Source organism: Siphateles boraxobius, unplaced genomic scaffold, assembly GCF_051911475.1.
Source record: "Siphateles boraxobius isolate OS27281-9 unplaced genomic scaffold, OSU_SipBor_1 14, whole genome shotgun sequence".
NCBI classification, from domain to species: Eukaryota; Metazoa; Chordata; class Actinopteri; order Cypriniformes; family Leuciscidae; genus Siphateles; species Siphateles boraxobius.
In genome coordinates this window covers 1,007,578-1,030,652 of record NW_027508744.1, presented here as the reverse complement: position 1 = coordinate 1,030,652, position 23,075 = coordinate 1,007,578, and the positions used below count along the sequence as shown (strand labels likewise).

The window sequence follows — 23,075 nt, the reverse complement described above, 5'->3', positions numbered from 1 at the left end:
TGGATGATGCAGTCAACATGACACTGCATTATATCCTTCAACATCTGGATAAACCAGAGACTTATGATGATCCTGTTTGTGGACCTCAGTTCAGCTTTCAACACCATCATCCCAGCACTTCTCTAGACTACCCTTTCGAAAAAGAAGTTTATTCAAGTGTGCTAATACAAAAGAAGCTGCTTCTGCACCCAAACAAATTCCTTCTGTGTGTGTGTTTAAACATACTTGGCAATAAAGCTCATTCTGATTCTGATTATATAGTGCTTTACTATGTGCTACTGTACACCTAAATAACTGAACGATGCAATGGCTGCCACAAAACTAAGTGAAAATGACGTGGTGTCCCATTCTCAGAAACCGTGGAGAGCTATTTTTGCGTAGCGTCCGGGAAGTGATACAGGTTTTGGTCTTGCTCAATGACACCTCAGTCGTGGGAATTTACGTTGGAAAAGATCATTATTCATTCACTCCCCCCCACACCCACAGTTCCTGCCAATACTGAGATTCAAACGGGTGATTTTTGTGTCGGGTGATACTAACTAGAGTAATTTACTCAATTCAGTAGACAGGGATTATTAAGAGGCAATGTTTGAGAAGTACACCCCTACTCTTTATAAGAAGTGCAATGTTTTTTTTTTTTATGTCTACAGAAATTCATCTCATCTTATAACATCTCATCTTCAACATACTCACTTTTCTTCTACTTATTGCAACTTTATTGCTATTGGTGTTCAAGATTTAAACCTCATTTTATACTAATGCATTCAAGACTATTCTAATTACATTCAAGTACAAAGCAAAGGTATTTATAAGGAATGCTTGTTTTTTCAGAAATTTCTAAATAACTTCCTGTCATCAAACAAAATCCTTCATTTAATTTAATTTATTATACAGGAAAAGTTAAAAGTAACATTAAGGTACAATTCAAACGGGCCTGACTCAGTTTAACAACTGGTTTCCAGCAGGTTCCTGTTCTGCAGAAGATAAAACATAAAACACAATTTACAGCACATGAAGTCAAAAATAATTATACAGAACATTAGCATGGTGGACAGATCACTATAACAGACAAAATTTAGAATATTGGAAAATAATGTCTTCTCTGTTAACCAAATGCTTTTTAATACATTATTTGTTGCGTAGTGAAGTTTATGTTCAAGTAAGCCAGATATGAGCAGATTCTGCACAATACACTGTATACACTGTATACACAATACACTGATCATCTATTTTAGTTATTGCACGAATTAAACATGAATGAACATTAGAACTGCAAAAATATGTCAATACACAGTACAGACATTTTTTCAAGTTCAAATCAACTGACTGGTTCGGTTTGTTTGTCAGACAAAAATAGTGGATATCTGCATTATGATTGGTCACATCTTTCAGAATCTACAAGGTAATGCTCAAGAATGCAACACGATGCATTAAGAGCCAGGGGTAAACTTTTGAGCAAGATTATAGTGATGTGTACATTTTTCTTATTTTCTTTTACATGTTAATATCTTATTTAGCCTCGGAAAGGCAGTACTAAATTAATGAATTCATTTTTAAACAAAATAAGAGCAATTTACACGCCCTGGCTCTGGACACCCCCGGATGTTTCCTTTTTGAGCACTATTGAATGTTTGCAGCGTTTGTAATAGTTGTAGATATATGTAATAGACCCTCAAAGCTGTTTTCCTGATTTTTTTCCTCCTACTTTTTGAATAGAGCAGCAGATCTTCAGGCTCTATCGGTCTCTCCTCCGTGGCTTGAGTTTCCACCCGGGATGCAAATGGAGCAATAACCATCGATGTGATCCTCGTTTCCATGATTGATCCTCGCGGTCACGAACGAGTACTCCAATACTTGATCGCTCTCGCCCATCTCTACTTTGTAGGAATCGGATCCCTTGTTCCTGTTCAGATGTTTACGAGTTACAATACAATAGATACAATCAGAGCCACCGGAACCACAATCCAAACCCAAGCAGCTGGAAGAGGAAAGAAAACTATTATTAAACAGTTTTAATAATGTTGTAACAGTCTCAGTGTCTCCGGTTTTACTTACAGTGTTTATCAGTGTCGTCAGTTCTGTGATCATCTGTGCTGGTCAGATTTCCCTCTGATTCTGTGACAGATTCTGAAGAGGATATTGAAAGATTAGTCACACAGTTTAGTCAAGTCAAATCAAGTCTTTATTTAAATAGTGCTTTTTACAGTACAGAGTGTTTCAAAGCAGCTTTACAGAGATAACAGGAAAATAATGCAACATAGTTTGTTTCCAGACAAAAATAACGTCACAGTACAACTTAAGTTTAGTGATGGTTTATTTTTTGTTGTAAGAGTTATTAATTTAGTTCATATATATATATATATATACATAGCCGCTCCAGAGAAAACCGTGATGTCATCGTCCAGCCCAGTTCAGTTCTCATATAATGATCAATGCAGGCAGATCAATAATATTGTTGAATATTAGATTAAATGTCCCCAACTAAGCAAGCCATTCGCTTTGAAGGAGTAGGACCAGTGTGTGTGCGTTTAAGTCTTGTTTTATTGTATTTTATGTTTGTATGTTGATTTATCGATGCATATCATTATAGTTTTAATAATCTTGAGAATAACTTCCTCTTGCAGCATCTCTTCTCTAGTATTAATTTGCTGTTCAAATTATGAAAAATAAACCTCACCTGTCCATTTTATATGTAATATTTCAAAACCTTCATTGAATTTCTCTCACCTGTGACATATGTAGTGACTAGTTCTCCTCCTGTTGAGTTCCGGATCCTGTAAATCCCAGCATCACTTGATTTGAACTCTCTGATGGCCAGACGACCATTGCTGTCGATCAGTCGATCATTCAGGACGCCTCGTTCTTTCCTCCACATCTCTGTGCAAACTGTGCCTTTACAATGCTCAACTTTCTCAGCTTCAAGTGGCGGATCATCAAACACCAGCTCTTCACCTTTCCGTCCTGTTGAGTTGACTGAAGATAAATAAAATGAGAGAATAATTGTGACGTGTTGATGGGTGGGAACTAGTTCAAGTTCAAATTATTTATATAGAACATTTACAACAGCCACTAGTCTGACCAAAGTGCTTTACAGAACAACAAGATTAAAAGAAGATATAACATGCAAAACCCAAATCAATATTTAAAATCAGTTCTGACCTTACCATGGATATGGATTTCATAACTGTAGGAAATTGGATGACCGTGGCCATAATGTGCATTAAAAGTGTATTTTCCAGCATCAGTGGTCTCCAAGTCTTTAATAATGAGACCGCCATTACCACTCTCAAACACCCGGCCCTTGTATTGTTCATTCTGTTGTCGACCATAAGCGACTTTTGTTCTACGCTTTAAGGATAGATTCTCTCCATTCTCTCCGCACTCATTACAATGCAGGGAAACACTGCCACCTTTCTGTCCGTGGACAGTTCGAGAAGCAGCACCTAAATATAAAAACAGTGTTGAATCACTATAAAATATTGATAATAATGATTTTTAATGTCACTGATCCAATTTACAAATAATTTCTCTTTACATTACATATACTCACCAGACAAAAAGGCCAGCAAACTCAAGAGATACCTGATTTAAAAACAAAAAAACAGGGTGGTTATATATGTGTAATGTTTGGGACTCGTAATGAAGAGGTAAACAAAGTTAAGAAAGATGACTCGTTCACTGCTTTTTAAGAGCAGACCATTCTCAGTCCAGTATTGCAGTTTATGAACACTTACACAGAACAACATGTTCTCAAATATCACCTAAAGTAAAGAATATTGTGCAGAACGCATCACTTAAGTGAAAAACCCCAGCTAATTTAAAAGGTAAAGACTTAGACCACAACACAACTGTAAACTCATCCGCTTCTTGTTTTACTGTTATTCAGCACTTCTGTACACCATATAAGACGAGGCTGCACACAAACGTCATTGGATCTTGTGTCGATCTTCATTGTGCTGGATTTAAACTTGAACATGAACAAGATTTGCCTCACTTTGTGAACCACCACTGAACAACTTCCCATTACACATTAAGCCTTCTCTCACCACATGCACAAAGGTCTTACTGAACATCATCTTTGGAAATAAAAATACTGGAAGTTATGCAGATAAATATGAACGGAGGTGGTCATGTGCTCCTTGATTTTTTTAAATAAAAAAATAAAACAATTATTAAAGTCACTCCAATATAGGCCAACAGTTACTCATAGATCTGAGCTACATATGTGGATTTACCAAAACCTCCTCAACACAACATCGTTCCTGTTACGGTGAGGCAAGGACGAATCGGAGAGAGAATCCAAATGCAAGCACTATTTTTAATGAAACAAACAGGTCATCCAGTGCAAAACAAAGGAACACGGGCGTTTCCTAAAACGTTCTTAGTAAAAGTACAACTTCTGTAAGTCATAAGTTCGTAAGGTTGGTCTGGGCAACTCTTATTATTATCTTATCACTGTTGACCGTCTATATAGGAATATAATTCTGAAGTTATAATACACCCAGTGTTTAATTAGGCCAATTCATGTGTTTTCATGTAAAGAATAATATTGTCATTACACTGAATGTTGATACAACATTACATTAAAGGTACAACAGCTGGCAAACCATTAGCCAGTAAAGGCTTGTGTCTATTTACAACTTATTGTTCTTTTTTTGCTTTGGTACTATTTTCACAAGTAAGATGTACATTTTAAAAACTCTTAGTGCTAATGTCACAGCAGATCATCAAAAGTGCACATTTTTCCAAACATTTCATCATGTTTTCAATTGTGTTAGTACAATACTCAATCACAAAGTATCATTTTCACAACAAAACAACTATCAAATAAATGTTTTATTCACAAAGGCTGCCTTTCATAATGCCATTACTATCAAACTTTTGATTTGCTTCTCGTCTTGCTCAGCTTAATACATTAGTCTATTATTGAATCCAACTGATCTTAAATGGTTAATCAATTGGTAAACCTATATATTTCTATAGATACAGATTCTATAGATAGTTTCTACTTTGTTTGCAACTTCTGATACAGATAACCAAATGTAATGAATTCTTTGTACATTATGTGTGTGTGTGTGTGTGTGTGTGTGTGTGTGTGTGTGTGTGTGTGTGTGTGTGTGTGTGTGTGTGTGTGTGTGTGTGTGTGTGTGTGTGTGTGTGTGTGTGTGTGTGTGTGTGTGTGTGTGTGTGTGTGTGTAGGTAAACTCTCTTTGTCCTTACAAAGATGGCAACATCCGAAATCCTTGTGGGACATATACTGCACGTCCCCATGAGGAAAACAGCACATAAATCATACTACAGTTTTTTTATTCGCTTTGGTACTATTTTCACAAGCTGCACATTTTCAAAACTCAGATAAAAAAATTCCATTCTTTCAAAACCAGTCATACGTAATGCTGTTTCTGCTAAACATTGTCATATGACTAGACTGTAGTTGAACTTTATAGATGACGGGTGACTTACAGTAATGTGGCAGTTCCCCAAAACACCCACCATTACCTGGACACACACTTTCAACATAGTTATAATCTTAGAAAATAACTTATAATGTAAAAAGAATTCCTTACATTTGGATTTCAGTATCAGAAATTGCACCAAATTATTTATTGATTAATTATTAAAATCAATTGGATTAAATAATAGGCAAATGATCAAAGCAAATGATCCTGGCGGTTTAATTACACAATTACTACACTTGAACACATTTAACAACTCAAGCCTTCACTACAACAGTGTGCAGTTGCTCATGATTGACACACAGAATATGATCACAGATTGAACGGGACCCACCAGTGGAGCATCTTCCCTCTCCGTGAATTTGTCCTGGAGGAACGTTTTCTCTTTCTGTCCTTTCTTCTTCCCTGACTGACTCTATAGCGTCAACCTCCACCTCTGCTCTTCTGCTCCAAATCCTCCATTCTGTGAATACAAATCTCGAGTAAAAAAAAAATCTCACACAACAACAACACAATCATATAAGCATTAGAATTTCCCTTTATCTTCGATCTTTTTAGTAACTGTGAAAAACATGCAGAAGTCCTTGTTGACAACTTCTCTAGATTGCCCTAAACGTTCGTCATTTCGTCATGCTAAATTGCGTAAAACTAATTATAATGGGGTTTAATTTCATTATTTTGTTGTAGTGTGTAGTTTGGGGAATCGGAAACAGAGTTTTCATTTTCCAATTGTGATTAAAATGTATTTGCTCAAAGTAATAATAATATTACTATTATTGTAAGGAATATCATACAACCAAGATACTTCTTCATTCATGTTTTAATATCAAACAGTTATTTTGTGCAGCATCTTATTTGATAAAAATAAAAATGCAATGTTTTGTTGTAAATTAAAAGGTGGCTTAATAGAGTTTAATTGTGAACAAACAAGATATGTCTACATTAATTATCAAGATCTAACAAACATGTGGAGAGCATTTCCTTCCCCATAAATGGTAAATTAATATTGTGATAAATATCTATATTGTATGATATGTATACACATACATACATAAATATATATATATATACATACACACACACAAACACACACTCACATTTAAAAATACCATTATAGATACAGGCCGGACAGATTTAAACTCTGTCAGAGCCGCACTAACTAAAGCTGATGCTCTGATGTTTTACTCACCCATAGACTCTCCTCTTGAAGAAATGAGGACAAAAGTGGTTTAAAGTGTACAAGAGAGACAGATTAAAACACCAGGTGTAAACGGACACCATGTGTGTCCCTCGTCCAAGAGCGCCGTAAAGGGGTGGGCGATTCTAAGGACCCAGGCTGATTTAGGGCCCAAAAGAGCAGACCCTCTTTTTCTTTTCTTATTTCTTTTCTCTTTTTTATACATACATTAAATGTGCTAGGGCACCTCATGCACTAAATGTGTATTTTGTCCGTTTTGACCATAGATTTAATATCTAAAAAACAAATAGCCTAATGTATTTACTGTTTCAGTCACACCCCTCCCCCTCACAATGGTTCATTCCACCTGCACTAACCGAGCTACGATCGCTAGTGTAGCGTCTCTTGCTTATTATTGCACTTGCTATGATGCAGTGCAGACAGTGACACACGCTGGCATGTCACAACAAAAGTCAGGGCATCGAAAACAGAAAGAAAAGAAGGAAAGAGAAGACAGAACACCAAAGTTGACAGTATGTCACACAGTTTTTCAAAAAGAAAGGTAGCTTGCCCTATTCCTGTATTCCAAAACTTACAGAGTTACTTATTTTTGTTGCTACATGACCTGCTTTTATCTAGCTAGCTTAGTAAAATAATTACCGAATTATGATTTACATCCAACAATAATAACATCTCTGCTGTCTCCGGGTTATCATGTCTCGTAGACACAGATTCAGCAGCACCTGCTGCACACCCACGTCCTCCAATAAATAGGCCAATAAAAATAATCTGGTTATTATTACGTGTGTGTGTCTGTGTGTTTGACTTATACAGATGCAGAGTCAGCTTTATCGTCTGCACCTCGTTCTCCTACTAATGACCCAGTCCTCTCAGTGTCAGGTGAGGTGAACATGGTCAGCTACCAAGGTAGTTAAAAAACTAATTAAGTTTTGGATTGTCTAATTTTTTTCTTGTTTTTGTAGGCTTTGTACTCATCCTTTGACATTTTAACTATGCAATGTGCTAAGTATCTTTTTTAAAGTATACTGGGCATGTTTATTGGGTTAAATGTTATCTGTAAAAAATGTAGGGGGCCCAGAAATTTTGGTTTCCATAGGGCCCAGAATTTCTGGCGGCACCTCTGCCCTCGTCCACCTATTTGTGACCCAATCGACCAAAACGCATCTTAATACCAGGTGTAAACAGGACATAGATGTCGATGTATCCGATTATTAAAAAGCACAAACACAGTAGGGGAAAAGTAAAGAACAGGCGATTTGTGGAGAATAAAATGTGATGCTCCTCCTCACTGCTCAACACTTCCTACTGCTGTTCTTCTTCATACAACTCTTAGGTGCATCACCGACACCTGCTGGTGGGCATCAGCCATTATTATAATATTCATTTTTTATATAGGCTACATACATACATACATATTCTAGATTATTTTATTTTATTCTGTACTTTTCAGATATTGTATAAGAAATGTAACTATCTTCATATGATTTCTTTTGTTAGATCGTTGTAGGCTCTAAATTCATCTTAATTTTCTGGTGTAAATTAACATTTATTTCATTAAAAGTTGGACATATCAATATATAATGCTCTAGTTTCCTTTTGATTTAAATTTTCACATTTGTTTTCAGAAAAGTCTTTATATTATTGTTTTTTATTTCTCCCTGTTATTCTGCCTTAATCTACGATCCTTTGAATGTTATAAAACCAACTTCCCTTTCCTTTTTCATCCCACTATTTTTGCAATATATTCCTCAGATGTTGTTTAATTAAACATTTAATTTCAGTCTTACTATATTTTACCATATATCTGCTTTATTTGTGGCTTCCTTTGCACACTGATCTCGTTCCTTTTACTCCTACATGAGCTGCAGAAATTGACCCTTCGCTAAGCCACGCCCGAAAACCGCCACTGGCCAATCGTGTCTTAGCTAGGTCTGTGACGGTATGGGATTTTTTCTTACCGCGGTGAAGAAGCAACAAATCTCGCGGTTTGGCGGTTAACCGACCCCCCCCCCAAAAAAATTGACCCGCGCTGTGTCACACACTGCAGACGCGATCAAGAACGCATGTAGCTTGTAAATGACAATGGAAATGAATAATTATAAAGCAGTATTCTTTATTAACAAATAAACAAATTAACATTTGTATTAAATTGTAATATTAATAATGAACTATGAATTATGCTAAACTTAAACAACCTTTTAATCATTATAAAGCAGTTTACTTTATTATTAACAGCAAATTAACATTTATATTAAATTGTAAATAAAATAATTAACTATTAATTAGGCTAAACATAAACAACCTTTCATTAAAAGTGCAAAATAAAAGGGCAATAGTCTGAACAAGTATTCGGCTGTTGGGCCGATAAAGTGAATCGTCAAGTCCTGCTGCTTTATTTTTCGGTCTTCAGGTTTCGTGACAGGAAAACCACAACAAACCACAAGGAAAACTACAACTACATTTGGATTATTAGACAATGTCGAAATAAAGTGACTCAGCAGAGTTTTGCATTCAAAGGCATGTAAAGGGAACCATTGACACAGAGAAGAAAGAGTTAACTTCACGTGTGCTCTCACTCATGACCGCTACTGAACATCTGAACACAAACAACGATCAAATGCACATCGATAGATCTTCTTTCGTCTGTTCTTCAAAATGTAATCAAATGTATATTTCTGCAAGCATGTTTAAACTGGTTAACTGACAGTGTCTAAGGCAGGCAAAGGCATTTTTTAAGTCGAGTTCGCACGCCACTGCGCAATATACACACACATTACCGCGGGTGGGGTTCATTTCATAAACTGTGGACAAGCTTATTTAATGTAGCCTATAAATTAATGCATATGTCAAAAAAACGGATAATGTTATACTTTGTAGTAGCGCTATCGTCGTGTAATAATCTGTTTGGTTGTAAAATGTATTACCTGAATCAGAGATGGGGACACGAGTTTGAGACTCGGACTCGAGTGCGACTTAAGTCGCACACACAGTGACTTCAGACTCGACTTGAGACTCGTCCTCGAAAGACTTCAGACTCGACTCGGACTCGAGCTGCGGGACTCGTGAACAATGTTTATTTTTAGGAAACGTCTGATGAGCACGCTGTTATTCCCCTCCCTCTGACCCGTTACCTAAAACCTGCCTACATAACACGTACTACGTGCGCGCGCGCGGCCACAGATGAGAGGACAACAAACAAACATGTCGACTGCAGCGGCCGTTGCTGTGCCATTCATCGTCAGCTTTGGGTTTAAAAACTTCAAACAAGACGGGCCAAACAAAAGAAGCGCTCAATGCAAAATATGGGGTATCTGCGCGCGTGCACCTCATGGTGTTCCAGAGCGCGAGAGGTGGTTGTACGAGAGAGAGAGAGAGAGAGAGAGACGTGCGAGAGGTAGTGCTGCGCGAATGCGCTACGGCGCTCTGCAATCAAATACGATTTTAAATAGGCTTAGTAAAAATAAAAAAATAAATCGAAAATCAATGTGTGGCGGGCCGCCACAAATATATGAACCATGTATTTCACATCATTTGGTTGCAATAGTGTTTTGCATTTAGCTACTGTGATGTTTTGCACTATGTCAATTTTAGTGCTGTGAGGTAGGCTATAACATTTTCTATATTTGGTCAAATGGCTCCACAGAGCCAGCACAATAGGAGCCAAGGCCTTTCATTATAATTCAGCAACAGACATGAGAGTCCTTTTTCTTCAGAACCTCAATTTTTACAGATACAGATATTAACTTAAAAGTAAAGTATTCTTGGTGTTTTTGTCATGTTGAAATAGCCTGTTTACACTGATTATATACCTAAATCAAAGCTGATATTGTATGCTATTAGATAAAGGAGTCATAATAACATATTACATGCTTTGAATTCCTTAATAGCTATGCAGTGTTCTAAGCAGCCTGGATGGGTCGCTGTACGTGAAGCAACACTTATTATAACCACAAGAGACTTGAGACTTGACTTGGACTTTAGCTCAAAGACTTGAGACTTGACTTGGACTTTAGCTCAAAGACTTGAGACTTGACTTGGACTCTAGCTCAAAGACTTGAGACTTGACTTGGACTCTAGCTCAAAGACTTGAGACTTGACTTGGACTCTAGCTCAGAGACTTGTGAGCATCTCTGACCTGAATCAATGAAATGAAATCGATTGTCTCGTCCTGTGGAATCATTCATTCACAGACAGCTTACGAAGATGTTCAACTAATAAAGATCTTCATCGTTGGCAAAATATGATGCATTTGCAGATTTGCTTTCACTATACTGTAAGTCCACGGCCACTTCATCCAACGCTCTTGATGTTTTTAAATCTTCCTATTACGACTTCGAGTCGAGTGTGAATTGAAAGCGCTTCAGTGATTCAGTGCGTGAGGAACTGAACAGATCATTCAGACTGATTCGCGAACCGACTTAGACAGATCAGCCAACTTGTTTGATGAAGTCTTTAAACAGAATCGACTCAAAAGAGTGATTCATTTGTGAATTGAGCATCGCTCCTGCCCATAAAAAAAGATACAGCGCACTTGGAATAAACATGTATTGCATTAAAATAAAGTAACGAGAGGAACGTCGCCCAACGTAACGAAGAGGTACAGAAAACTTTCAGTAGAAAAAAAAAAGTGCGGTGATGACCTCACACCGCGGTAGGCATCTCATTCACGCGATATTGCGGTGATGCGCTTATCGTCACACCCCTAGTCTTAGCAACCGTAACTAGGTGCGGGAGGTCTGGCAAACTTTCGAGCGAGGTAAACATGCCGAAGTGTTGTGCGTATGGATTGTGCAAATCTGATACCCGGTATCCTAAAAGTTTGGACGGGGGAGTGGAATTTTATTCCTTCCCGAAAATCTAAAAGCCAAGGGGAGAAATGATGTGCGTGGATCCAGCAGTGTGGAGACTAAATGTCGACAGGATTAACAAAAACACCTTTTGCTTGGAAGTTGGAAATAATGTCGGTTCTTTGTTCATAATGCACATGTTTTAACGTAAAATAAGACGATTAAAGAAGACGGACGCTCAATGGCATGCTTTAAAATATATTTCAGCATGTTGTTAATCGACGGCCTACTCCGATCACGGCTCTCCCGGTGTTAGTGTTATTCCACAAGATTTATGGATAAACTGTTTGATTTATAATTATTAGGGTAAGTGTACCCATTAAGCCCATGTACCCTTTAAGCCCACTTTCAACTTTGAAGTCAAATAAAAAAATAAAAAAAGAGTAAATCATATTTTATGCTGCTCATTATTTTAATCAATCCAGTGATGTGTTACTTCCCTGTCATTTTTTATTGTATACCAATCACATGTGGCAATGTTGAGTTAGCCCTTACGCAAAGTCACCTCAAAACTTTGGTGTTTCGGGACCCTTCAGAAATCAATTCATTTCTGCAATTTTCAGCCATTTATTTGGTAACTACATTGATATTATGTCAAATAAGAGATAAATGTGTTGTTTTTTGTGTATGAACAAATAGTACTTTATACTTTCATATAATTTTCCTTTAAATGGAAAGATGAGTTTTATTAGCTTCTGTTCAAAGTTAATCTCTAGGTCAAACCTTACAGAAAGATAGACTGCCAAAGAATTAAGCATGTGAACTGCAAACAATAAATGTTTTGTGATTGTGACAAATAAATACATCATAAATTGTTTTGTAGAGAAGATTATTTTCATAAATTAACTTTTTTTTTTAGATGGGCTTAAATGGTACAGTGCCACAAAATGCATGCAAACTATAGCCAACACAAGCTAACGTTGAATTAAAAAAACGTAACATTTCTCAATGTGGGCATTATGAAAATTAGTATGATACTTAGTCCACAGTATATTTAAAGTCCATGCATGTATTTGTAAACATATCTTACATTTTTAAAGGAAAATATTTTCTTTTTTCACCATTACTCACTGTGGAACCATTTAAGCCCACCTTATGCGTTTCAATGAGGAATCCCTCAAATTGCAAACGTGCTAAGTGCTTGATGATAACATTTCTTTGTGTACTTTTACCTTATTTACTACCTTAATTTACAACTATATTTAGATAGGCCTACAAATTACACACATTCCTTCAAATGAGATAGAGCCCGTTTTGTCCTAAAGTCGTTTATGTATAACCGGACATAATTTGGGAGCCAAGCCGAATTAAGGCTTGAGATTTCGGTCATGGAGAGATCCCAGAGGGAACCTACATTCCCCATAGTCCTGAAACCCTGGGACTGTCCAACTCCTATATACCGCCACTTCCGGTCCAGCTTTGACTGGGCAAAACTCGGGACCCAAGCCAAGTGGGCCCCCTATGCCGGGAGTATTGAGCCCTAACTCGGCTTTCTTCCCGAGATATGGTCACTTCCTGTGGAACTTTGATCGGGCATAATTCCACAGTCAAGCCGACCTAAGACTGCATACTCCCGGTGTGGGGGCCCCACTAGGAGACCCCCCAAAACCCCAGAGTCTGGAGCCCCAACTCGGCTTCCTTCCCGAGATACACCCGGTACAAAAAACTAGACTTAGATTTTGGTGGGCTTAATGGGTACACTTACCCTAACGGTAGATAATTTTCACATTTCACTTACCCAGCTGTGCATGAACATAGCTGTTCCTCGATTTGTGTTTCCCATGTGAATGGTCAGCGTATGAGGCGCTGCTGCTTGCCCTGGGACTATAGGCTTTAGCTTAAATTTTTATGAAATTATTCTCTAATCGGTTGCATATTATGTCGTGGATATATCCCTCGAATGCATACTGCAGTCCCTTTTGTCTTGCTCTCTCAGATATTTCACATGTTCGCCAAAAATTACTAATTATCTCATTGGGAATGTCTGACACCGGTGCATACACACTGTAATAGACGTGCCAGGCACGAAAGCTTGACAGGCGTAGCAACAGTAACTAGGGAGGGCGGGGTTAGCGAAGGGTCAATTGACTTCTAATCAAAGAAGCGAAACTACGCGCCCATGTGCAGAGATGCAGCTCCGCCATCTTGGACTGAACGCTACACAGCTGTCATAGATTTGAACGATACCGGTTCCAATTCAAAAGCGGTTAAGGAAACGAAATATCTCTATAGCCTAAACTAAAACGGCGTGTTGAATACTATACAACAAAATAATTCTTATGGATCGGTTTATAATTAAACAATTTCGTCATAGAGTATGAAGCTGTCAAATAGGCTATTTATTTACCCCAATTACTTTTAGGGATAACTCCCGTTTTCATACACAGCACAATTTTACAACACCAGTAACAACAGCCCATCCTCGACAAATTATTGTTGACAAATTCATTGAAATAGCAAAAACACAATGAGCAGTGAGTAGGTGAAATGGACAACACATTAGTCAACAGAGAATATTTCATAGTAGGCTAATAGAAGATCATCACAAAATGAACTGTAATAAAATTGGTGATGGTAAGTATAATTTCTGCCTGCATTACACACAACAAATCAAACATTGTGCAAGTAAAGTGCACACATTTACTACAAATAGAATGGCAATGGTAAGTATATTAGCTGTTCTATATGTTTTAGTCTTTAGTTTTATTATAATTTAATTCATCTTGACTGATAAAAACTCTGTACAACGCAGTTTCGCCTCTTGTTCCTTCTATACTCTTTGTTCTAACCATCATCTGAACTCTACACACCATGTCAGAATCTCAATCAGCACTTCTGCTCTGCTTTCTGATGTCAATAATGATGATCTTAATCAGAGCATTTATGAAGGTCCTCAGTGTCTAATCTCTGCACTTAGGCCTACTGTAACAACATGGAAACTTAAGCAAATGTTACATTTTTCTGTTTTTTATTTTATTTTATTTAGTGGATGTGCAAAACGTATGATATGCAATGCATTTTCGTATGGAGTGAGTGTGGAGTAGGCTAGTTTGCTAAATCTGCAGTATGTCCTGTTCGGACACGAGAAATACGTATATTTCTGTTAGCCTGCCACAAACCGCTCTCTTACTTCCCTTTGTTTATCCCTCCTCCTTATCCCACATTTACTGCCCTTGGATTTCAAATGTGCATAATGTCAATCGTGTGTGTGTGCATTAGCTTTACTCGTGTGTGTGTGCATTACTCACCCTTTAATCCCATGACCGACAGTCTTCTAGTTTTTAACGGAGCCATAATCCAGTTTATTCCCTTCTTCCCAATATTTCACCTTTGCTGCAAATAATTTTCCTTTTATTCATACTCCCATACATCCGACGAATTGATCTAGAACTTTTTAGATACTGCGTCAAAATCGACCTGGTAGTCTACCTATTTCTGGATTTAATGTCGCAAAATCCTCAATTCTGGTCTTTGCTTTTCTTTTCATTTCATTTCATTTAGCCTAAAATGAAATTTCAGTTAAATCTGTCTGTTTTGTCCTTTCCTGCAAAGATACAGAGATAGCGAACCCCACCCAGGTCTGACCCCCCCACTCAGCACTCGCAGAGTTCACTCTATATGGCTCTGAGCACTCATAACAGGGTGTTTGATTCCGATTGGTTGTTTCTCAAACCAAATAAGGCTGCATGCTTCTTCTTCTTTTTTTTAAAGCAGTTATAGACTAACTAAAGCTGAAAAAGCATAATAGAACCCCTTTAAGGCACTTACATTTCAATTATGAATATAACAGTTTGTTTAGGTGTATTGCGAACCTGATTTTGTAACATGTAACTGTGCTTAACCATGGCATTGGTTTTGTATGTTCTTAGCAATTATATAAAGATTTAAAAAACTAGACATTGCTTTGGAAATGACGTGGAGAGACATTGTGGTCAAATGATCAAATTTAAATGTTGAGATGTTTTAAACTCTGAACACAGAAGCTGAATGAAATCTCTGCTGGGTTTTCTTCTTCTTCTTCTTCTTCTTCTTCTTGTTTAATGGCGATTAACTCCTAAGGAGCATTATCACCACCTGCTGTGCTGGATAACAAATTAACCTTGGTTGATAAGTGAAGTTTGAAACTGTTTCCTCTTCCTTCTCACAAATGGACCATTGACTATCTATCTATATTATCCCACATACATCATTATTTATCATACCTGCAATAGAGGTGTCATTGAGCTTCAGCTCCTCCGTCCACACTCAACGTTACAAACATATTATATTCTAAATCCCAAACCTGAATCATATATAAACGCAATTAGTGCTCTATATATCCGTCTGTCCATTAATTCTTTTCCTAAAATATCCTCATTCTTTATTTTATCCTCTCCATTCTTCAAATGACTGAATAATACATCCCCGAAAAACATTATACTTACTACAAATAAATAATACATGACAGACATTTTCAGATACACCACACACATCACATAATCCATTTTCATAACCCCATAATTGCCAGTGTTGAGTTTAACCCTGTATGTCCCAGTCTTAACCTAGATAGCAATACTTCTTCTTCCCTATTTCCTCCCTGGTAATTTATCCTCCCTACTGTCTGTGTGATACTATAACACTATCTCCCTTTGCTACTATCCCATCTAATTTCCCACTTATTCATTAACTTTCTCTTTAAAAACGATTTTCGAAACCTCTTTAAAAACCTTTTTCTCCATATACTCTAACATCCACCTCCCTCTTGTCTAGTGCTTTTTTTGCTAGTTTATCAGCAACTTCATGCCCAGATACTCCAACATGTGCTGGTATACCCAACAAAAATACACCACTATTCCAGCCTCTTTCAGTCTCTATAATGATAAATATTCTTCCATTAATAAATCTTCTCTGTCTGATCTTGTATGTACTATACTAATTAAAGCTGAAGAAGAATCTGAACATATTACTACTTTATTTGGTCTGAGTTGTTCAACCCACTGTAGTCCTATTATTATAGCTGTTAATTCTGCAGTGTACACGGACATCTCGTCAGTCAACCTCAAACTAATCTGTTTTTTAAATTGTGGAATATACACTCCTAATCCAACCTTTTGACTGATAGGTTCCCAGAACCATCTGTAAATATTTGTAATACTGAATAAAATGTGTTATTTAAAAAAGCATTAACCTCATTTCCAATGTACTCCTCTTTGGACTTGTTTAGTAAACTCAAATCTACAAGCGGTTCAGGGATTTTCCATGGTGGAGTATCAGTAAGTGGTATATTGGGACAGATATATTATATTATCCATGCAACAGCATACTCTGCTCATCCATCCAAAACTGTGTCCATCATATGAGTATATTCCCAGCACTCCTCCAATACTTTGCGAGTAAGGTGATTATTTGCTGATTGTTGAAGATTTACCCAGTATGTAGTTGCCAGTTTTTCCCTTCTAATATTTAGAGGCATCTCTCCCATTTCTACTCCAATTGCATCTACGGGGGATGTTTTAACTGCTCCACAACATATTCTTAATGCTTTGGATTGAATTATATCTATTTTTTTCAGTAAAGACTTGGTTGCCGAACCATATACAATACATCCATAATCAAAGCAAGAACGAATCAATCCTTGATACATACACGGCTAGCTCCACAATTGTGACTTGCAACCGTACGCATGCAATTTAAATTTTTTACATTTTGACTCAATTTTACTGATATGACATTTCCATGTTAATTTTCCATCAAACCATAATCCAAGATATTTAAAAAAAAAAACAGGTACTCTTTCCAATGTTTGATCATACAACTTCAGATCTAAATGTTCATTCCAGTCTCATTCATTCCTCTTAGATTGCATATATTGTGTTTTTGAGACCGAAAACTTTAGACCCCAATCCAATGACCATTCTGCCACTTCTTTAACTGACTTCTGTATACCTTTAACCACATTTTTAATATTACGACCTCTCTTCCATAATGTTCCCTCATCTGCAAAAAGAGCCATTCCTATTCCTGGTTTATTCACTTTTTCAAAAACATCATTGATCATTAAATTAAACAATAATGGGCTAATTGCACTACCCTGAGGAGTTCCATTATGTTATAAGAAGCTGATAATTCTTCCCTTTCACCTGAAAAGTGCGTTAAAATAAAAAATCTAAAACCCAATTATAAAATTTGCCACCTATTCCAATTTTATGTTTTGTTCAGTAATTTACTACATCTGCACTGACACTTTTAATAAAGCTTTATATTGTCATCAACATTTGAAGTGTTAAAATGTGGCACAGCTACTATTGGTGGCTAATTAATACTTTAATATATATATATATATATATATATATATATATATATATATATATATATATATATATATATATATATACAGTGTACAGTAGTCAATTTGGATAAAACCCTTTCATCAAAGTTATACATAAATTTTTTTGATCCACTCAAAATGTTGACTACTATATAGTATTGATACTTTATTGAATAAATATTACTGTCTGCATGTGCAGGAACCGCCACTATTCTTGTGTCAGGAATAAAGGGAGGCAACGTCACCCTGTCATGTAAATCTGAGGACAGAGAGATTGTTTCTATTGATTTAAGCAGGTTAAAAATCATCCCTTCTTGTCAGAATAAAGAATGTAAGAGTGAAAATGGACGAAATTTAAAGAAGGATCATGTGACATCATCATCAAGGATCTGAGATTCAGTGACGGTGGAAAATACACTTTAAGAGTCTATTATCACAATGATGGTCAGACAGAGCTGGAGCCACAAACCCTGGAGTATCAACTCTGCTAACACAGAAACCGAAAATTCTCGGGCCAGCAGCATGTGTCCAAATTTTAACCTTAACCATTTGATTTCATCAGAAACGATCTTAAAACAGGGATTTAATTCTAAAACACCGAACTTACCCTTTAATTTCAAATCCTGTGTGTCTGTATCTGACACATAAAACCAGCTCTTCTGTTTTCTCATCAGGTTCAGATGGTTGAATCTGCTTCTGCTGTTTTGCTTTATCAAATATAGTGGTCAGTATCATATTTGTTTAAATTTTTTAATTGTAACAATGTTTGATCTTCAGTTCCAGGTAGAGTTGTTGTAGTCGATTGTTTCTCTGTCGTGTCAATTGTTGGGGGATTTCCCCAGCATATTACATTATCATACCACATCCAGACTTAAGTTCACTCCAGTTCATTCGTCTGTTTGTAAGCAATACTGCCTTAATAGCTGAACAAGCTAACTCTGAAGAAATTGAGATTTAATCGTTTTAATTGTTTATTGTAAATTATAGAGGAAATGTTTATGGCTTTAATCAACAACCTTAATCGTTTCTGGCATTTCGGATGATATTGGAGAAACTCCACCATCATCAGTTCACAACTGTTGAATCCACTTGGATGTGTGAACAAGAGACTAAAATAACTATACTAAGATATTTCATGATGACCTTTATTACTGAGAATAGACAAAAACACATGTATTTTTTCAGTTTGTATTGAATTAATTTATTTTGTCTGTATTTGCAGAAACCTTATACATGTGACGGGACAAAAAGGAAAAAACGCCACCCTGCAATGTAATATTGAGGCCAGAGACATTATTCATGTTATTTTAAACAGAAACATCCCCTTTTTGGGTGTTTTTGCTTCACTCTTACCTATGTAACCTTTTTGTACTGAATAAATGTATCCGCTTATTGCACGGTATTCCTATGGACTTCTGGTTCTTTGTAAAGGAAACACCACTCATATGTATCTCTTTTTAAATGTTAGACTCCTGTACTCCTAGACTATCTTAGGGGTCGTAACATGTGGTTTTAGTTGCATTGTTTTAATGCAGTCAGACAGGAAATCATTATTCTGCATTGCATGACAATAATGTGAAACCTTTTCTCTGAAAGTGTGAAAACAGCTCTAACATCTCTGTTGGGATGAAGAGGTTTCGCATTGGCAGAAAATTCACATATAAAATTTCAGTTTTTCTGCTGTTTATTTGATCAGATCTCTCAAAATCATTGAGGGACAAAATCATCAACTTATCATTGAAGTCATCAGTTGACATTTTTATTAAATCAGGCTTTGTGTGCCACAGAAGAGATTTACATTTGTTTAATTTCGAAAACAGCTAATGTACATATTGTAGCAAGTCTAAAGACGGTTTATGTTCAATATGTAGATGCATGTATTTTCTTTTATGTGTTATGTGTTCTGGGTGTGTGGGGCTTTAAGGCATCTGATGTTCTTCTGGAGAACAAGCCTGCGCAGTTATGCGGGGGCGGAGTTAAAAGAGAAGGGGGTTTTTGTTTTGGATTTTGTGAGGCAAGAGCATCGGCCACACGGGTGCTCACGAATAAAAGAGAGCATTGAAACTGCTAAGTGCGTCTATCATTTTCTCCGATCGTTACACTGGTGTCAGAAGTGAACTGTTTGGATCCAGTTAGTATATGAGATTGCTCTCGTATCGTCCCTGAAACACGATGCGGAAGCAGACTAAAGAAAAGATTAAGTCCGAGCCAGAAGCAAGCCGGATGTTTCGTGAGGCTCTATGGTTAGGCGCTTCGGCTTCAGCTTCCGATCAATTCGCAACAGAGGAAAACTTTCTGTAATCGCACAAAGCTCGTGTGAGGGAGGCTACTAGGAAGATGGCTGCAGATGCTGGCTTTTCGTTGGTGGTGCCCACGGAACCGCGCTGTCTTCGGACGTAAACAGACATGGTGGCGCCCAAGGAGCCGCGCTGGTTGCCAATGTAAACAAACATGGCTGTGCCCACGGAGCTGCGCTGCTTCCGGACGTGAATGAATATGGCGGCGCCCGTGCTGCCGCAGCTACGGTGGCAGTAAAAACCCCCAAATTCTCAGGTAAAGCTGATTGGGAAGCTTTTCATGCACAGTTCGAACTGCTGGCTCATGCTGCAAACTGTCCAGAGAACTGCAAAGCTCTTGAATTGGCTATGTGTCTCACAGATGATGCTCTTAACTGTTTGTTACTGCTGAACCCTGAAGATAGACACAATTATAATGCGCTTGTCGGGGCACTGAGACGGCGTTTTGGGCAATTTGAGCAGCCAGGGCTCCTGCGTTCTGAACTGAGTAATAGACGCAGGCAGTCAGGAGAGCACCTGAGAGTCCTGGCAAATGATATCGAAAATTTGACTCGGCGAGCATATGCCACATGCCACCGGCGGTTCAAGGGGAGCTTGCGAGAGACCAGTTCATACAGGCCCTTACCCCTGTGGAGCTCCGTAGACAGACACAACTAGCCCACCCTCAAACCCTGCAGGATGCCTTGGAGATGGCTTTGGAGAGGGAGATTGTTTGGGGAACTTGCATGCCGGATGAAAGCCAGCGCCAAACTGTGTCAGTGAGGTCTCTTGACGTGGGGGAGGGGATAAATGAAAGGCCAGCCTGGGTTTCTGAGATTACTGAATTAATTCATGCGGTGGCACTGCAACCTGATCAGCGTCCTCGCACACGACCAAGGATGTTTTGGGGTTGTGGGCAGACGGGACATTTAGTTTCGTCAGTGTCCTAAGCTAGCCAGTAACCCGGGAAATGGGACGGGGTCCGCATGATCGGGGCCATGCGGACCCCCAACACTCATCCCCAATATGAGTCAACACCAGCAGGAGTCTCAAGGGATGGACGGAGGGAAAATGATCAAGGACTATTGGGGGAGGGTGAATGTGGCCCTAAGGAGTCTGTGATTGTGGTAGGACGAACATGTGTTAGTGATTTTTGTCATGTGCCAATTTTGGTGGAGGGGATTCCATGTTTAGCAATGGTGGATACGGGATCAACTGTGACAGTTATAAGACCAGAGGTAGTTCCTGCTAATGCCAGTCTGGAACCCACCACTGTCCGACTACGCACAGTGACAGGTGAACTGGCGCCAATGAAAGGTAAGGGTGTGGTGGGGCTGACTGTAGGGGGAAAGACATTACGTCATTCAGTGTGGGTGGCTGCAGTCCAGGACCCTTGTATTCTTGGTCTGGACTTCCTTAGAAGTGCAGGTTGCCAGTTAGACCTGAGAGATGGCCTGTTCCGTTTTGAAGGGGGTCCTGAGGTTGCCATGTCCACTGAAAGGAATGTTGATATGTCTTTTACAGGTCTGCTGGATGCAGCAGCTGCACCTGAGGACCCTAGTTTGGAGCACCACACACTACACTCACGGACCCACCTCAGCGCTGTCGCCAGGCCACCACAGGTACATGTTTGCCCCACCCCCTTATCCCACACCCCAGCTGACCTCTTCCCCGGGGTGGCCACACAGTCCTCTTTAGAGCCAGACTCGAGCCTCTCCAGCAGGTATGGGCTGGAAAACGGCATTCCATGTCTTGCTCTCGAGAAGGGGGAGGGGTTGGTTGCTTTGAGGGAGTTGTGAATGAAGAATTGTGAAGGCTTGGATGAGAGAAAGAAGGGCAAAACATTGTTTTGCATTTGGGGAAGGAGATGTGGGGCAAACACACCTGGCGCAGCACTAAATTGAGACTGGGGATGCCATGCCCATTAGGCTGCGGCCCCGGAGGCTCCCTTTTGCCCATCAGGATGCTGCTGATAAGGCCTTGTTAGACATGCAGCAAGCGGGGATAATTGAGCCGTCAGAAAGTGCATGGGCTGCACCGGTGGTCATGGTGCCTAAGAAGGGGGGGGGGGGGGGGCAATGGAGGTTTTGCGTTGACTATAGGCGCCTTAATGAGGTCACCAGGAAGGACTCCTACCCCATTCCTCGGGTGGATGAGTCACTGGATCTCGTAACCGGGTCGTCATGGTTCACTTCACTGGACCTGCGCACTGGTTATTGGCAGGTACCACTTGCTCCCGATGCCAGACCGAAAACTGCTTTTTTGTACGAGCAGGGGGCTATGGCAGTTCAGGGTGCTCTGCTTTGGTCTCTGCAATGCACCAGCCACTTTTGCCAGGTTAATTGACAGGGTGTTATCGGGTATTCCGCGGTGAGAGTGCCTGGTGTACCTGGATGACATACTGGTCCATGGCCGATCATTTCAGACCTCGTTGGAGGCACTCAGGCATGTGCTGGTTTGAATAAGTGAGTCTGGCTTGAAGCTGCACCCAGAAAAATGTAATTTGTTTAGGAGGGAGGTGACGTTTTTGGGGCACAAGCTGGGGGGCCAGGGGATTGGCCCGATGGAAGAAAAGGTGCAGGCGGGAAGCAACTGGCCCACTCCTACAACTTCACAGCAGCTCAAAAGTTTTTTAGGGTTGGCCTCATATTACAGGAGGTTTGTGCAGGGTTTTTCCAGCATCGAGGACCCACTTTTCCGCCTGCTGAAGAAGGATAAGTCCTTTGCTTGGTCTGAGGAGTGTCAAAACTCTTTTGCTGCCCTGCTCTAGTCACAGCCCCTGTATTGGTTCCCCCAGACCTCGCACTGCCCTTCATTCTGGACACAGACGCCAGTTATGTGGGTATGGGGGCGGTTCTCTCTCAGGCGGAGGTTGGGGGAGAGCGAGTTGTGGCTTACTACAGTAAAGTGTTCAACAAGGCCGAACGCAGATAGATACTGTGTCACCAGAAGGGAACTTGTTGCAGTGCTGTTTGCAGTCCGGCAATTTAA

At 39.0% G+C, this 23,075-nt stretch overlaps 2 protein-coding genes across 9 annotated transcripts in view; both read right to left on the bottom strand.

Moving 5' to 3' along the window:
* Nucleotides 1–23,075, bottom strand: part of LOC143738192 (uncharacterized) — a 40,553-nt gene that overhangs the window by 12,249 nt on the left and 5,229 nt on the right. The gene's annotated exons all lie outside the window — the stretch shown is intronic.
* LOC143738194 (uncharacterized) lies at nucleotides 856–15,112 on the bottom strand. Of its 4 annotated transcripts, none has more exons than XM_077230216.1 (7): nucleotides 14,750–15,112; nucleotides 5,791–5,919; nucleotides 3,551–3,582; nucleotides 3,165–3,443; nucleotides 2,728–2,973; nucleotides 2,056–2,127; nucleotides 856–1,978 (listed from the first exon to the last, which is right to left on the bottom strand). In XM_077230216.1, the coding sequence occupies exons 2-7, from the start codon at nucleotides 5,799–5,801 to the stop codon at nucleotides 1,923–1,925; spliced, it is 696 nt and encodes a 231-aa protein (XP_077086331.1). In that variant the 5' UTR covers nucleotides 5,802–5,919; nucleotides 14,750–15,112; the 3' UTR covers nucleotides 856–1,922. The 4 variants fall into 4 exon arrangements, with proteins under 4 accessions (XP_077086331.1, XP_077086332.1, XP_077086334.1 ...); XM_077230217.1 differs by having other exon boundaries at nucleotides 3,551–3,578; nucleotides 5,787–5,919; nucleotides 14,750–15,099; XM_077230219.1 differs by lacking the exon at nucleotides 14,750–15,112 and adding an exon at nucleotides 6,646–7,097.

What these genes read in the sequence shown, in the direction of transcription:
- LOC143738194 (XM_077230216.1), bottom strand. An exon ending in AGTCACTACATATGTCACAG is followed by an intron (nt 2,128 to 2,727) that starts GTGAGAGAAATT and finishes TATCCTCTTCAG; the next exon opens with AATCTGTCACAGAATCAGAG. An exon ending in TGACGACACTGATAAACACT is followed by an intron (nt 1,979 to 2,055) that starts GTAAGTAAAACC and finishes TTCCTCTTCCAG; the next exon opens with CTGCTTGGGTTTGGATTGTG.